The 15,444-nt window shown below is 38.4% G+C and overlaps 1 protein-coding gene across 1 annotated transcript; it reads left to right on the forward strand.

The window, feature by feature from the left end:
- The first annotated feature begins 1,130 nt into the window (after positions 1 to 1,130).
- On the forward strand, positions 1,131 to 15,149 carry LOC139965392 (GPI transamidase component PIG-T-like). Its single transcript, XM_071967713.1, has 10 exons — positions 1,131 to 1,516; positions 4,218 to 4,398; positions 4,782 to 4,909; positions 5,417 to 5,526; positions 6,243 to 6,512; positions 7,291 to 7,438; positions 8,354 to 8,557; positions 9,998 to 10,163; positions 10,948 to 11,031; positions 11,964 to 15,149. The coding sequence occupies exons 1-10, from the start codon at positions 1,345 to 1,347 to the stop codon at positions 12,340 to 12,342; spliced, it is 1,842 nt and encodes a 613-aa protein (XP_071823814.1). The 5' UTR covers positions 1,131 to 1,344; the 3' UTR covers positions 12,343 to 15,149.
- The last annotated feature ends 295 nt before the right edge of the window (positions 15,150 to 15,444 follow it).

Raw genomic sequence — 15,444 nt, forward strand, 5'->3', positions numbered from 1 at the left:
CACAGACTTTTTTTCATTAGATCTCCATCTTGTTCTTTCTACTTCCAAAAAATTCCTCTTCTTTTATGGTCAGTCGGAAAATCAAACAACAATATCCATGTTCTGACCGATTGCAGCATCCCCAGCACCATTTCTTTCATAATTTCGTACTTTTTTCGTGTACACAAACGATAGTCTATACACTGTGGGTATGCGTGTCGTCTGCTATAAAGTTTTCAAGTGGACCTATTTTGCCACCCTGTGTGGGCGTTTTCCCTCTCGACCAATCCAAATCGGTTACATGGTTGGCCAAACTCTCTATATATACGGCTCTGACGGAAACCAGGGCCGTATATATGGCTCTGACGGAAAACAGTAGTGGTGTCAAATTACGCCGCTACAGGAGCAGGCTTAATGTCCACGGGGTCCCCGTTACGTTTGTGCTGCATCCCGTTCTGTTACAAGACTGCCAGAAATCTTTTCTGTCACTTTCCCTCCCATCTTATGTCTAAGTTAGTACTCCTACCCCATCGCCATCCCCATATCCTTCTAAACCATAGTCGGGTTCATAATAGTTGTAGTAGGAAACTCGCATTCACGTAATGCATGCTGGTCCAAGCCACGAATCGCCGTCCTGGCCGGGAGGGGTATAATGGGAGGGGGTGTCCCCCTCCCCCTTTTGAACATTTTTTTAGCATCCTGGTGATGCCTATAAATAATGGTGGCACTTAGAAAGGCTTTGGTCACCCAAAATTTTCTGAGAAATATGCATTTTATGCATTATGCTAAAGAAATGATGGTTGCTAATTCAAAATTTGATGCAATTTTTTTTATAAATACTTGACAATTACAATGCGGGTTTTTCGGACGCTTGCGCGGGTCAGCCGGTTTGGGTGTTAGAATGCGGGTCCAACCCGCGAAATGCGGGTCAGTTGGGAGCTCTGGTAATTAGGTAAATTACCGCTGACAGCAAAGAAGAAGCAACTTAACTTTGTGTTGGGGAGGGCAGAGGGGAATGGGATTTCATATAGTTAACATAAACTAAGTTTCCACTGGAACCTTTGACTGGCACTACACCAAAGTTATCGGAGCATGAATCATTTGTACACGGCGACTACGACAGGATTTAAACAGGTAGTGTAAAATCCGTTACACCTACCTGATTTAAATAAGTCATACAAACACAAGGAATATATTAATATCTGATTTTCTAAAAGCAATCGAAGTTGCTCGGGAATCACTAGAGAGGGTGGTACTCGATGAACTGGTGTTATAGTACCTATCCGCGCCCGAGGAATTCCAGACGAAATTGCAAAACTAACCAAAACGACTGGTCAAAGTAGGTTATGCCCATGAGCAGCCAAAATGAAGATAGTTTCGATAATATCAGTGTTTCTTCTCTCGTTTGAGTACGGTTTTGCCTCAGACGATGACTATTTTATTGAGGAATTGTACATGAATCCCATGCCAAATGGTTTTGTCCACTCTCACTTTCAGTTCAGCATCTTTTCCAATTCTAATTTGTTTCGGTCATCAGGTTTGTACATCTACGTTAGCCTATCAAGCAATGCTCATGTTAATACTGGTGGCCTAGCCTATTGTCACTTGAAAATTCATACAGGCTATAGCCTGAGCCTAAGCCTTTGTTACGGTGATTTTGAGAATGAACAATTCCGTTAACAAAAGAGTGGATTGTTCGAAATCTTAATGCCAATATATCACGATGGTGAAATACCTGCCCTGACGTTGATACCGATTTGATACCGATTTGATACGTGTGTAACAAAGGAAATAGGATATTGGGAGTTCTTCGTAGAAACTTATCCCCCTCTTCGAAGGATGCAAAATTGGCTGCATATAAAGGTCTCCTCCTGCCAGTATTGGAATATGCCAGTTCTGTCTGGGATCCCCACCAAGCTTTCTTGCAGCACAACCTCGAAAACATTCAGAGGCGTGCAGCCCGTTTCATCGCTTCAGATTATTCAAGAGAGCCTGGCTCTGTCTCATCTCTGTTACGGGACCTGAACCTGGTGCCCTTGGCAGAGAGGCGCAGACAAAGTAGAATCATCTTATTTGCTAGGGGCATCTATGGTCAGGCTCAGATCCCTATTGACTGCCTAAGAAAGTCTCTGCGTACGAGTCGGAACATGCATGATATGCATTTCTGCCAGCTGTATGCCAGTACCAATTGCTATAAGTATAGTTTTTTTCCAAATACAATTAGGGATTGGAATAGTCTGCCTTCAGACCTCATTAGTAGTTCCAGTGGTTCTGTGAATCCTGTCACTTATATCAGTACTCGGGTCAGATCTAATTAATTACTCTCTTGACGTGTGTGTGGTGAGATATTGTCCCTTTTTGCGGATGTGTCACCGTATCGAAGACGAAGACGAAGAAATTCAGCCATAGCAACTGCAAAAGTACTGTGTGTCTAGGCTGGGCCTATTCCCTAGACGCATGGTAACTAGGAGGAGGAGAGAAATTTTAACACATTCTCAGGGACAAAAGAAAGCTTACAACTCCAACTGAGGAAAGGATATGGCCTAGCATAGGTCTAAGTTTTGGTTTAAAAGAATCATATGATATCTTTCTGGCTGTCTGGAGCAAGACTAGTATCAATGCCTAGTTAAGAACAGGTACCGTTATTTTCCGCACATGTTACTTCCGCTGAAACAAAACGGTGATTTCCGCAAACAATTTTGTCAGCGGAAAACAACGTTCTTTTCAGCGGAAAGTACCGTTTTTTGGGGGAGGAACAGAATGACTTACTGAAATGATTAGGCACATGGAAGGTATATATTTAGGAAGATGGAGAAGATAGGATTTGACTGTAACAGGATAAAATGTAGCTTCAAGACTAGATTTAGGATAGCTAAGGTTGTAGCTTAGGCTGTAAGCACTAGCTTAGGCTGTAAGCACAAGTTTAATATTAGTTAAACAGTGCCATCCTTTTGGGTTGTAGTTTTCGACATGCCTTACTTAGTTATACAGCCATTTCCAGCGAAAATCAAAGATACCGCCTTTTTTTTGAAACCGTCATTACGCGGACCTCAGTTTTAATACTTTATTAGATACTCAATCCTTCATAACGCGAGCGTCCCTTTGCCCTTTTATCCGCCGACCGCCTCATACTTCTTTAATAATTCCCTAATTACAAACACCCCAAGCCTCTAAATTATAAGCAGCTTAACTTTTCTGACATGAACTCAGTCTAACCATCCTTGATCGACGTTCTTTGATACTTCCTCATTTTATTTTAATCATCCTGCCTGAATTTGGTATCCTAAAATTGCGGAAAAAATATAGTGTACAGGTAAGTGAAAAAAGGGTATTTTCCGCAGAAGAATTTTTTCAGCGGAAAGTACTAACGTATGCGGAAAACAACTGAAACCGTTAAGAACTAATCACATAGACCTAGGGGCTAAAAAATGTTGAACTTTAATTGGTAACTTGTTGTTTGTACACAAGTTTTAAATCTCCCTAGATATTCAAGGGGCTTTTTAAAGCAGATTTCAATGTTTGCAGTGCTAGGCCGAGTTCATTCCATGTTAGCCTGTACAATCTGTAGCAATGCATCTCATTAGCTATTAAAGATTGCGCTTGATTATTTACTCTCAAATTAACCAAATAATAAAAGTTAGAAATAGAAAGTTTTCGAATAATGTTGTTTGCATACATGTACAAATTTTACAAATACTAATGTGAGAGATTGGTTGAAGAAATATTTAAGAAGCAATCAAATTCTTAAGCCTGCACTTGTCAGGTTTTCTGATTGCAATCGGTTGCAATCTTATTTAGACAATACTCGGTCGGTTTGATAAAATTGTTGACCAACTTCTGGCAAATTATATTGTGAATATTAAACTTAACAGAATTAGTGAAATCTACATAAATACATATTCTAACGAATGGCAAAGAAAATTTAAAAAGTGAGCCAAAAAAATTCATCAGTGTTTACATCGACTCCAGAAGCTTGCCTGTCGAGATCAAGTTTTTTTTTTCAACATAATTGCTACAGTAGAAGGTACAAGTGATTTCTAAACTGAAACATGTTCCTTAAAAAAAATCAAAACACCCTACCAACAAGATTTCAAGAGAAATTTGGCTATTGGTTTGCATTCAGATATAATGAAAGCTATCAATAATATGGAAAAACTGATGGGACACTATAATCACATTCCGAGACTGAAACCTGGTTGTGCAATTTAATTGAAATGTACCTTGGTTCCCAAATACAGGTCAACACTACGACTTGTTTCCAAAAGCTGTTGGACAAATAATTGAAAGTCATGATGTGAAAGAGTTGCACCTGTCATTAACCCAGGGTCTGTGGAGGCATGACAAATGGGGGTATCCAGTCCGATCATCACCCCCCGGGGCCGAACTGTGGGCATGGTTTAACGAAACACCAGCTAGAAGGTAAGTCACAGCTCTCTTTGTTGTTTGATTGTTTTTAGTTTTTTTCTTCTTGCACTCACATTTATGCAGATCTTATGTTTTCTTTAAAAACTTTTGCATTTTCTACATTGTTGTTGAAGTTGAAAATGTTATCTTACAACTGTTCATTTGTGTGATCTTTCTGTCACTTGTACTGCAGCAATGCAAACGTGGATAATCTTGTGTATCAATAGTTCCATCATTCCGGCTTCTTTTTACATCACTTTTTCTTCATTGTCTAGGGATCACCACTTTCTGTTTTTGTTGGGGATTTTTGGGGGTTTTTTTCAGATAAGACCAAAACATTTTCAACTCAGTCTTACAAGACTGAGAATTTTGATCTTTCCTTTTTTCTTTTTTCTCAGTATTGATGAATCTTGGGCAAATCTAGTAAATTCATTATCAGGACTCTTCTGTGCTTCCTTGAATTTCATTGACGCCACCAACACAGTCGTACCTAACCTCTCCTTTCGCCCATCCGGAGTTGTGAGAGGTAAGTTTGGAACTCTGTAGCAGAGTTATAGTTAAACCCTCTTAAACATTGATTAATGTCCAAGATCTAACTTAGGTTCATTGGTGGAAACAGTAAGATATGATGCACCAATGCAGTTTGTCTAGGAACTCAGGGAATTAAGTTAATGTTCAAAGTTTACATCTGCAGTCAGTTTTGAAGGCTCTCTCATTAAATACTACCGTTCCTGTGTACAAAAACTGCTCTACGTTATAGCAACTATAGGTACATTTCCCTGACCGAGTCTCAAGTGTAAGCTTGATATAACCAGCAGTTTGTGGAAAGGAATACTCTTCACATAGGACTCTATATAGCGACCATTAGTTATAGTCTCAAGAAATGGTCCGAATGTAGCTTTATCTTGTAGCACCCATCCTCAGCGAGCTGACCCCCCCTCTCCCCCCCCCCCCATCTTTAATCTCTCTCCCTCTTTCTATTCCTCACTTGGTTGTAGAACTGCATGTTTTGTTTCTCTTGTCAACTTTGCAGGAGGCGAATGTCCAGACCAAGATTCGGTGAGGTATGCCAGTCTACCCAAGGAAAATGTTTGCACAGAAAACTTGACACCATGGCAGAAACTTCTTCCATGTAATTCAAAGGTAACTCTGCTTTTATGATGATAACGATATATTTATTTTAACTTATGGAGGAATTGTAAAAAACTTACTGATACAGCATAAAATTGCATAAAGGATTTGCATATATTGCACATGATTCTTTGAATAAACTCAGCTTTAACCTACTGCAAGGTTTTTTTGCAACAAACACCAATCCAAGTAAACAGTGCAGTTAGGTTGGTGTCACCACAAAATTCAGACTATTTTACTGGCTAAATATGCCAGTGGATTTTGCCGTTTACCAGTAGAAAAGAAAAGGCACTTGCATTTCTTCTGCCAGTAGACAGCAAGAACATCAACACGGTAACAGTCGTCAATAACAAAACTGTACATGAACCAAGAATTACCGCTTATTATCGGCAGATATGATCAGGATGCTCCCATGAGCCCTAGGTACAGCAACTTATCTTTACTCAGTTGTTTGCATGATGATGATCTGAATTCCTTCATCTCAAACTCAGCCGGGACCCTGCAGGATTAATACACTGTATGTGGAGTCCCATATGTAACACATCTAGGAAAATATCAGAGACTTTGTGGAAAAAAAGTCACTTTAAACAATTTTATGATTTAGAAGGGACTTTATTGAGGCCCTGAGTTATCCAGGGCATCACCTTGTTTTGGTATTATGATAATAACGATAATGTTTGCTCGATTATGATCTAAGTCTTTTTCATAATTCTGTCATCTCGACACAGGCAGGATTAAGTACACTGTTGAATGCCATCAGGCTCTACAATGCGCACTACCACACCCTGACTGTCGACGTCCAACCTGTCTGCCAGTCTTACCCAGCATGCACCAGTACAGTACTTCGTCTCACACAGAGCATCAGCGTGGTCTTCAGACCTACTCTGAACGCGGGCCACCAGCAGTGGTCACTGCAATCACTGTTTGATAGGCCTTTGAAAGGGTCCTGCCCATTGGCTGTCAAGAGCTACATCCATGTGGACATATCTAACGAGAGCGTAAGTTCGAGATATTCAAATTGCACCAGCTAGCTGGTATAGAAGCCAGTCTGAACTGGATGTGTCTTGAATTATCACTTCTTAACATTCAAATTGACAGGACTAATCAGTTTGAGAGTAGAGGACGGATAGGGGAATGAGGGATAGGGGAGGAGGGATAGGGGGAGGAGGGATAAATGAAGAGGGATGTGGGAAGGAGGGATAGAGGAGGAGGGATGGGGAAGCAAGGATAAGGGAAGGAGGGATAGGGGGATGATGGATAGGGGAAGGAGGGATAGGGGAGGATAGATGGGGGAAGGAGGATAGATGAAGTAGTGGAGGAGGGATAGGGGGAGGAGGGATAGGGTTGAGGAAGGATAGGAAGGAGGGATAGGGACGAGAGATAGGGGAGGAAGGATGCGGGAAGGAGAGATAGGGGAATGATAATGGGAGGGGGATAGAGGGAAGGAGGGATAGGAGAGAGACTTTATGAAACATCAGATTGAACACATGTAATTACTTTATTGTAAGTGGAGGCAGTAAAAAGTATTTAAATGAAATGTCTTTTGACATGTCAGGCTTTATAGTCTTTTCATTTCTTGAGGGGTAGATCCTGGTCTACAGACATGTATTGGACTACAGTAGAGATATATATATATATATGTGCAGCAAGATGCAATTATTGAAATATAAGATCTGGGGGATTTAGGATGCAGATTGTACAGGCTCCCTTGCTACAAAATGTTACAGTTTTTCAATATTAGGATAATTGGAATTCATTCTGGGATATTTCTTTCAGATATCTCTTGACTATACATTAAACCCTCCTCCCAGCAAAGTGACCTCAGATGATCACGGAAAGGTGGCCAGTTATGATGTTGCTGAGATGACCCAGGGGCGGTCATCCCTGAATATTAAGTTCAAATGGACCTCCAAGGTTATTTACGGTGAGTCACTCTTAATATACTGCTCCAATCTCTAAAGTCTCTTTGATGCATAAAATTAATTTCCATAGATTATTTTCAACATGCTATCTAGAACTTAAAAAGTTCAGTGTCACATTTTCCCCAATGTTGTATCTCTTAAGAATTATGCAGTTAATATTATATATTGCAATAACGGCACTTTTGTCATTCATGAAAACAGTTATTTTCAAGCATTTTTCAATGAGAGAAGAATGTTGTATGTTGTCGTACTTCCTGTTGGGACAACAGAAGACAATGTTAATAACGTAAAATGACTTGCATCGAAATATGTGAAGTAATATTTCATTTTCATATTTGAAATACAAAATAATCCTTAATTCCAGCAAGATATGTAGGAGTATCATGTTTTGCTGCTGTATGTACGGACAGCTTGAAATAGATTTATCATAATATTGTCTCTTTTCCAGCTCAGTTTGTACTCATCTTTGCATGTTATGTGTTAGTAAATCAAGAACTATTGCTTTATTGGTCATCATTTTAACCCTAGATATATGCTAGAGAGTAAAATAGTGGTCACCTATACTCAAACTTCTAGCAGCATTTTGCTGTCAACCTTCAAAACATATTTTGGTTCACTGAGACTCAGACATAAATTGTCTTCTTAACAATAACAACCCCAATGTCTGTGAATAATTTGGCAGTTTAGAACCAACAAGTTCTTATGAACACCGACACAATTTTGGTTCATTGAGACTCAGTCATAAATTGTCTCCTTGAACACTCCTCAATTTCTGGGATTTATTTGGCATGTTCAAGTTCTTATGAACACTTTTTAGCACTTACACAAATGCTAAAACCGTGTGTGTCCGGTATCGACATGAACCGATTGATACTGTTTGATGCTATTTGTGGGTTTCTTTCTGTATACAATCACAGGTAAGGCAAACCCACCGACTCTTCACGCTCACCGATTCATTGCCGGTTACGGACAGGAGAACGGGGGCATAACGTGCATGATATACAACAATGACATCTCCAACGCTGTGGACGTAGTGTACATGGAGACACTCCCCTGGTACGTTAGGTTGTATCTCCACACCATGAAGATCAAAACCGAGAATGGAACGGATGTTAAGCCAGGTGAGCCTTACCCCCTATTCAAAGGGTGACAAGGGATAATCATTCTATCATGTTATCCAAACGCAGACGACGTATAGCAGTTTGTACACCCCGAACCATAGTATTTGAAGTGTATATGTATTATGCATGTATGAGTGTATGTATGTATGTATGTATGTATGTATGTATGTATGTATGTATGTATGTATGTATGTATGTATGTATGTATGTATGTATGTATGTATGTATGTGTGTGTGTATGTATGTATGTATGTATGTATGTACGTATGTATGTATGTACGTATGTATGTATGTATATATGTATATTAGATCCTCCTGCAAGCACCCAAACGCAAAAGACTTATAGCAGTTTTGTACACCCCAAACCATAGTATTTAGAGGGTATATGTATTATATGACCAAAAATTCATGAACCTTCAGACTTAACCAAAAGACATTAGGACCAGTCCAATGCTGCCAATATATAAATGTCGTTTGAAGACGTATTTGTTTTTAAAGTTATTTTACGTAATATTACCTTTTTAAAATCTCTTGTTTGTTATCGCCTCTTATTGTACTTTTATAACCTCCTATTGTTTATTATATAACCTCCTATTGTGTTTTTTTTATATAACCTCCTATTGTATTTTTAATAACCTCTTAATTGTTTTTTACTTTTTTGTGTTGGTATTTTAGGATTATTTTTATTAGGTTATTATTTGTTTTCACTGTATTTATTTCCTTTTTATCGTTTATTGTTTTATTGTGAAGCGCTTTGATACTTTTGGTGATTTAGCACTATATAAATGACGCATTTATTTATTATTCTACACAAAACTGGAAACTAAACTATTCACTGAAATAAACCATAGAATGGAGTTGATCATAGATAGCCTTGATAAATAGCATTTTGCATCAAATGACCTGTTTTAAAGTAGTCTTCAAAATGAAAGAAAATGAGCCGTTAAGTGAGACTTTAGTCGTAGTAAGTGGGGTTCAATTATGGCACACTTAAAACATTGAACCGACAATTTTTTTGCATTTGTTAAATTATAGTTCTTCTCTCTGTGTTAGAAACATACACCTCTATATATTTACATAGTTAAACCAAAACATTAACTAAACTCTTGGCAATATCTGCAGAAGCATCCTGAGTAATAATGATGCTGTTTTTCTTTACACCTTTTGGCACATATTACTTAATAAATTTACATTTGGACAACCTCAAATGAGTCGAAAAATACCATCCTTTGTTTGAATGCAAATATGATGAGTGGAATAAGAATAATTTTAAGCTATAAAGTCAAATAGGTTACTGGATGATGCTCTGATTTGGAAATGCATTTTGAGCCTAGCTTTGCAAATTAACATCACCCTCCCTTTTGAGAGAGAAAAAAAGGGTATGGAGAGACATTCCGCAATAGAACAGTACAAGTTTGGCTTCCTTCTTCTGCTGTACAGATATGCTACGGTTTGTGCCAGGGCGAGATCGGGGGAGGCCTTACCTCTTGGAGTTAATGTTCACTTTACCACCAGCATCTGTCATAACTTTCAGCATCCAGTTTGACAGGGCCTTCCTGAAATGGACGGAATACCCACCAGATGCTAATATTGGTTTCTATTTAGGGTAAGGGCAGATATTTTACTGTGCTTTTTGTAAAACAGCTGAATATAGAAATGATGGCAACTGGGTTTATAGGAAAATAATTACCTAACCATGGAAGGTGTTTGATCATTTTGAATTTTAACATCTCCAGTTGTTCAAAGAAATGATCCCTAAGTAAATCGTTAACTTGTGTTCTGCATCCATGTCACGCACATGTAATAGTAATACTCTGAAAGACGAATGTAGAGTTAACCCTTCACTAATTTTTGATTTGCAAAATCGTTGTGAAGGGGTCAGATGTAGCTCATGGCCTAGCCTGATTTGCATATAAGAATCAGGGCAGAAATTGTTATTGACATTAACTGCTGTGGTTAATTTTGGACCTAAGAAACACTTGACAGCATTCATAATGCACTAGAAGCGCTAGGATGCATCTGATGGAAAATGTAAGGAAAATGTAAGGCAGTTACGTCATCTTAATGAGGAGACATCCCTCTGCTTCAGAGAAGTTTAGTTGATTTAGCTTTAAGGTCTAACATAGACCTACATGTTTTGATTTGTGCTGTCAAATTTCTGCTATGTTTCGTAGCATCTCTATCCAGAAACACATGTTTATTGTGAAGGTATGAACTTTTTTAATGTGTATTCATATTATTAGAATCTGACATCCATGATGGCTGATCAGTTAACAATGGCTTTGTTTTTCTTTGTAATAAATCCTGCTTTTGGAAGAAAGCCACAGATTGTAAAGATATTCAATAGAATAACTCTCTGATATTTCGTTTTCCTCTATTTCCATCTCTAGGTCTGCAGTCATCAGTGCCAATTTACCATCTTCTGCCAATTTTACAACAGCACGGCAGCTCCAAGATGCATCCTTGCCATCAAGGTATACCTGATAACATCTAACCCATGAAAACTTACCCCTTAAAGCTTAAAGCTTATGATGTAATGTAACCAAAAACGGATCCTTCTATCACTTCAAAACTGTTTAATTCTAATCTGAATTTGATTACATTCCCATGAGTAAAATCTATTTACAGAGGAGTTTAGAAGGATCTTCCTTCTATATTTTCCTAATCCCAATATCTTCTATCTTGACATAAACCTTTCTTGCGCGTACTTCACAACAAGATCCGAAATGACCTGTGACAATTTATCGTAGTGCCTCTTGCCTCTCGATAGATTCAGTGGCAACAAATAATGAGAGAGCAAAGACGTTTGGTGCCCTTTGAAGTCGTCCAGTGTAGAATATCATGCTAACTAGTGACTATTTTCACTATGGTCACAATGACTATTTATAGCATTCTTTTTGGAATCATTGTTAAATACAACTTCTCTGAACATTTGCTTCATTTTTCTATCCCAATTGCAATTTGATGCTTCACAGTTCTTTAATCGTTGATGCATTTGAATATCAACATCCAGAAAGAACAAACATATTTTAAAAAGAAATTGCAATTCAAATATTTGATTTAAAAACAATTTTTTTAAAAAAGCAAATATCTATCCTGACAGCCTAGATTATTACTTTCTGTGCACCGAAGTACCGTAGACTAATATCAAAATGATGAGGTAATTTGTTTTCTGCAGATAGCAGCAATTTTTTTTCAAAGATGAAAAAAAAATTGAAATGATTTTAAACACACTGACCATAGTTAGAAAGGCCATCACAATGGAATGTATTTTACTTTTGAGTGTTTTATAATGAAAAGTTAGAAAAGAATATTAACCAAATTAATCAACCTTCCCCCTGTTTATATGCCTGTAAATGAAATGACATGACACTTCTCTCTGTTTCTCGTTCCTTGTCACTCTCAGTTCAAGCAGTTCCCCAGGGTCAGAGCAGTTCATTCGGATATACACGGAACCTCTATTGCTGCAGCTCCCTCTACCAGACTTTAGCATGCCGTACAATGTCATATGCTTAGTCTGCACGGTATTCGCCATCGCGTTCGGCTCCATTCACAACCTGACGACGAGACGGTTAGACTACGAGAAGAAGAAAGAAACGATATGGATGAAGGTTAAGAGAAGGATTCCATTCTTGGGAAAGAAGGAGAAAAAAGACTCCAAGGAGAGTAAAGAAGAGAAGAAGGAGGATGGAAGAGCAAGAGATGCCTCATCGACGAACGAAGATGCTACCGGTGATGCGGGAAGAACCAAAGAGGATGTTGCGAAAGGTACAAAAGTTGATTGACCGAGAAGTCCAACTTCCAAGGTACGCTGAGGTCCCTGAATGTTCCAGGTCGACTGGCACGTGAAGAATGCGCATCTGTTTTTGACTGTCTTGAATGGCATAAAATAGAGAGATTTTATTCAAAGGTTTGGTGGCAATTCATGGTAAGCTTGATGAGACAAAGAGACCAGTCACTGGTGTGCATGTATTCAGTGGTTTAGTATGCAATGCGTATAGCCAAAGATGGGAATGGCCAAACAGAAAGGAGAGAGAGATGATAGCACTATCATGTGAGGACAGCCTTTTGACCCAGTGAATCGAGACTGTACAGGACAAGCCCTGTCAGAACTTTCTGGCAAGATAACTTATCCTTATGCTTCCTCTAAACCTTTCCCAAACTCAAACCAGTTTTTCTAAGGATTCTGACTTGCAGGCTCCTCCTCCTCCTCCTCAGTAATATGAGATAACCCCCTGCCCCCTCTCAGTGTGGTGAGATAGGCACCCCTGCCTCTTCTAAGTATGATGAGATACTAATAATAATAATCAGCAGTTATTTTTACGACGCTTAAGCGACCACAAATGTGGGAGAACCTGCAAGGGATTATGAATTACAACTTACACTTCGGGGTTGGCTTCCAATTCAACATTTTAACTCAAATTTGGAATGTTTTCAATTTGAAAAGTCATTTCAGATGGGAAAACCTCCTGATTGCTAAGCCTCATTGCTTCAAATGCCACAGCCTTTATCCACTTGTTAAAGATAGGCCCCCCACCCCACTCTCCTCAGTATGGTCAGATAGGCCCTGCACCTCCTTAGTATGGTGAGATAAGTCCCCTGCACCTCCTCAGCATGGTGAGTAGACAACTCCCCCCCCCCCACCACCACCTCTCAAATTCAATATTCTGGGCTAACATTCTGAATTGATGGGATGTCCATTCACAAGGAAGAGTAATTTATTTTCAACATCCAGCAGCTAACATTGACAAGAAACCTATTTGATGTTGATGTATTTTGTTGCAATGATAAATGTCTAACAGAGACTCACTCCAGGTACATAGGAAGGAAAATGAGAGAGAGTTCATTAGGCTGCGCACACAATGGGCAATAAGAGCATGGAAAAGAGGGGTGTCATGAAAATAAATCTTTAGAATATGGAATTGAAATTTGTCAACTTAAATCGGTTCAGATGCATTAATTTTGAGTTTTCAAGATTTTTACCTTTAGAATATATTAAACATCTGAAATTTATAAATGGGGTGATAAAATATTTTATTTGAGAGCACAAAATTTCGTGTTCATTTGCAGGACATTTGGATAGCTAACTTCTTTGTTTGTTTGTTTTTGTGGTAAATTTAAGAAGTCCAGTTACTGATTAATATCACATGTTTCAAGGGTAATTTGTTCAGTGGAAGCTACGTTTAGAAGGATTGGACATAATACGTCAACACTCATGCTAAAAGCAGACATTACATTGAATTATATCTTTACAGGAAGATATTCCGTACTTTAAGAACAGCAAATTTTTTCGAATAAGTCAAACGCTGAAGAAAGTTCAGTTGAGCTTTGAGACAATGTTGTATAAAGGAATCATGACCTGTGTCACCAAGTTCCCAAAAGTAAACCTTCCTGGCCAAATTCCCACTTTTTTTCTTTCCTAAAAGAGTTTTTGCAGTGACTTCATTCCGTGACTTAAAAGTAGTCAGTATAGGCCCCAAATTATATCATGCTATAATTACTAGGAGTTTTCAAAGAGTACTTTTCTGGAGGTCTTTACTCTCTAAAATGTGAGGAAAATTTCATTGAAGGTTGTAATCAAAACAGTCTAAGAAATTTGACCAAAGGTGACCATATTTGAATATCTATGATATTTAGGGCCCGTGCAGCATAGCTATTAGTCAGCTTGAAGTCCTGGAAATGACTCGAAGTGACTCCTTACAACTCTGCTTTTGAGGTTTAATATTTGTATTATATACCTGTACTTCTATAGCAGTTGTTTGGGAATGTCTGTAATATATCTAATCTTCCTTCTTTAGTGGTTTTATTTATCTTGATCACTGAGGTTAAATGTTAGTCGTAAATTTTGCAGCATCAATTTGTCAATTTTGAATCGATTTTAGTACATTCTTTGCTTTCAATGTTGTTTGACACTCCAAGCTACCTAGTCAAGGGTTACTTCAAACAGAGATTAAAAGTTAAGAAACTACTATTAAATTGTGCTAAAAGTACCTTGACATAAAAGAATCTAGGAATGTGTCTTCGTTTTGGTCAAATGTACACTTATCTTGAGTAAAATGATGTTCGGGTTGAAAGATATTGCGGATGGAGCTCAAAGCTCCTTCGCAGGGAGGGATTGGGGGGTGGAGGGGGAGACTGATTGCGTTTCTGAGGTAAACCCTATCTCGCCATAAAATACACTATGGCAGACACTATAATTACCATTCCGTTTGTGGCAGAGAAGAGACACAGCAGATGTTTATAAATTAATTCATAAAAATGTGTTTTTTTCTGCCAATTAACTGTTTCCAGAAAATGTTACTGCAACATTTTGAACATTCAACTCCGATTGAAATATTTCTTTCTTTGGTTGAGTAGTTAACAAACTATATGGAACCCTTGATTTTGTCAATTGACACTTGCATACTACAGTACTATACGTGAGAATCATTAATGGTTAGTTTAATTAAGGCATCTAGCAAACCCGTCTTAATAATAAACGTGTATGAATGATATATGCAATTTTGCAATAAAAGGTAAAAAATAAATGGTTTTATGTTTGTTTCTTTGTTTACAATTATCGAAAACACTCACAAATTCATATTGCGAGCTTTGCCACCATGATGTTTATGGCCTTTGAATACAGGGGCTACGGACAAGGAGGGAGGAATGGGGTAAGGCCCCATTCCCCTATAAATTTGTCAAAAAGGCTCCTTTCTATATTGTCCATGTATAGTGTCCATTGTTTGTTAATGAAATAAACTCTTATCCTTATGTAAGCTATAAGTGCAGTCTTTGAGGTTGGTTTTGTGGTTAACCCCATCAAATCAAAATCACACCACACACCCAGACTACCCCCGCCCCCCCCCCCCTTTCCCAAATTCATTCCTATTCCGCCGCCTGTGTAT

This window comes from Apostichopus japonicus, chromosome 3, assembly GCF_037975245.1.
Source record: "Apostichopus japonicus isolate 1M-3 chromosome 3, ASM3797524v1, whole genome shotgun sequence".
Taxonomy (NCBI): Eukaryota; Metazoa; Echinodermata; class Holothuroidea; order Aspidochirotida; family Stichopodidae; genus Apostichopus; species Apostichopus japonicus.

Bases quoted from the DNA above. Each gene is read 5' to 3' on its own strand.
- LOC139965392 (XM_071967713.1), top strand. From the start codon at position 1,345: ATGAAGATAGTTTCGATAATATCAGTGTTTCTTCTCTCGTTTGAGTAC. The intron at 4,399-4,781 runs GTAAGTCACAGC...CTTTTTTCTCAG, and splicing joins AACGAAACACCAGCTAGAAG to TATTGATGAATCTTGGGCAA. The intron at 5,527-6,242 runs GTAACTCTGCTT...ATCTCGACACAG, and splicing joins TTCTTCCATGTAATTCAAAG to GCAGGATTAAGTACACTGTT.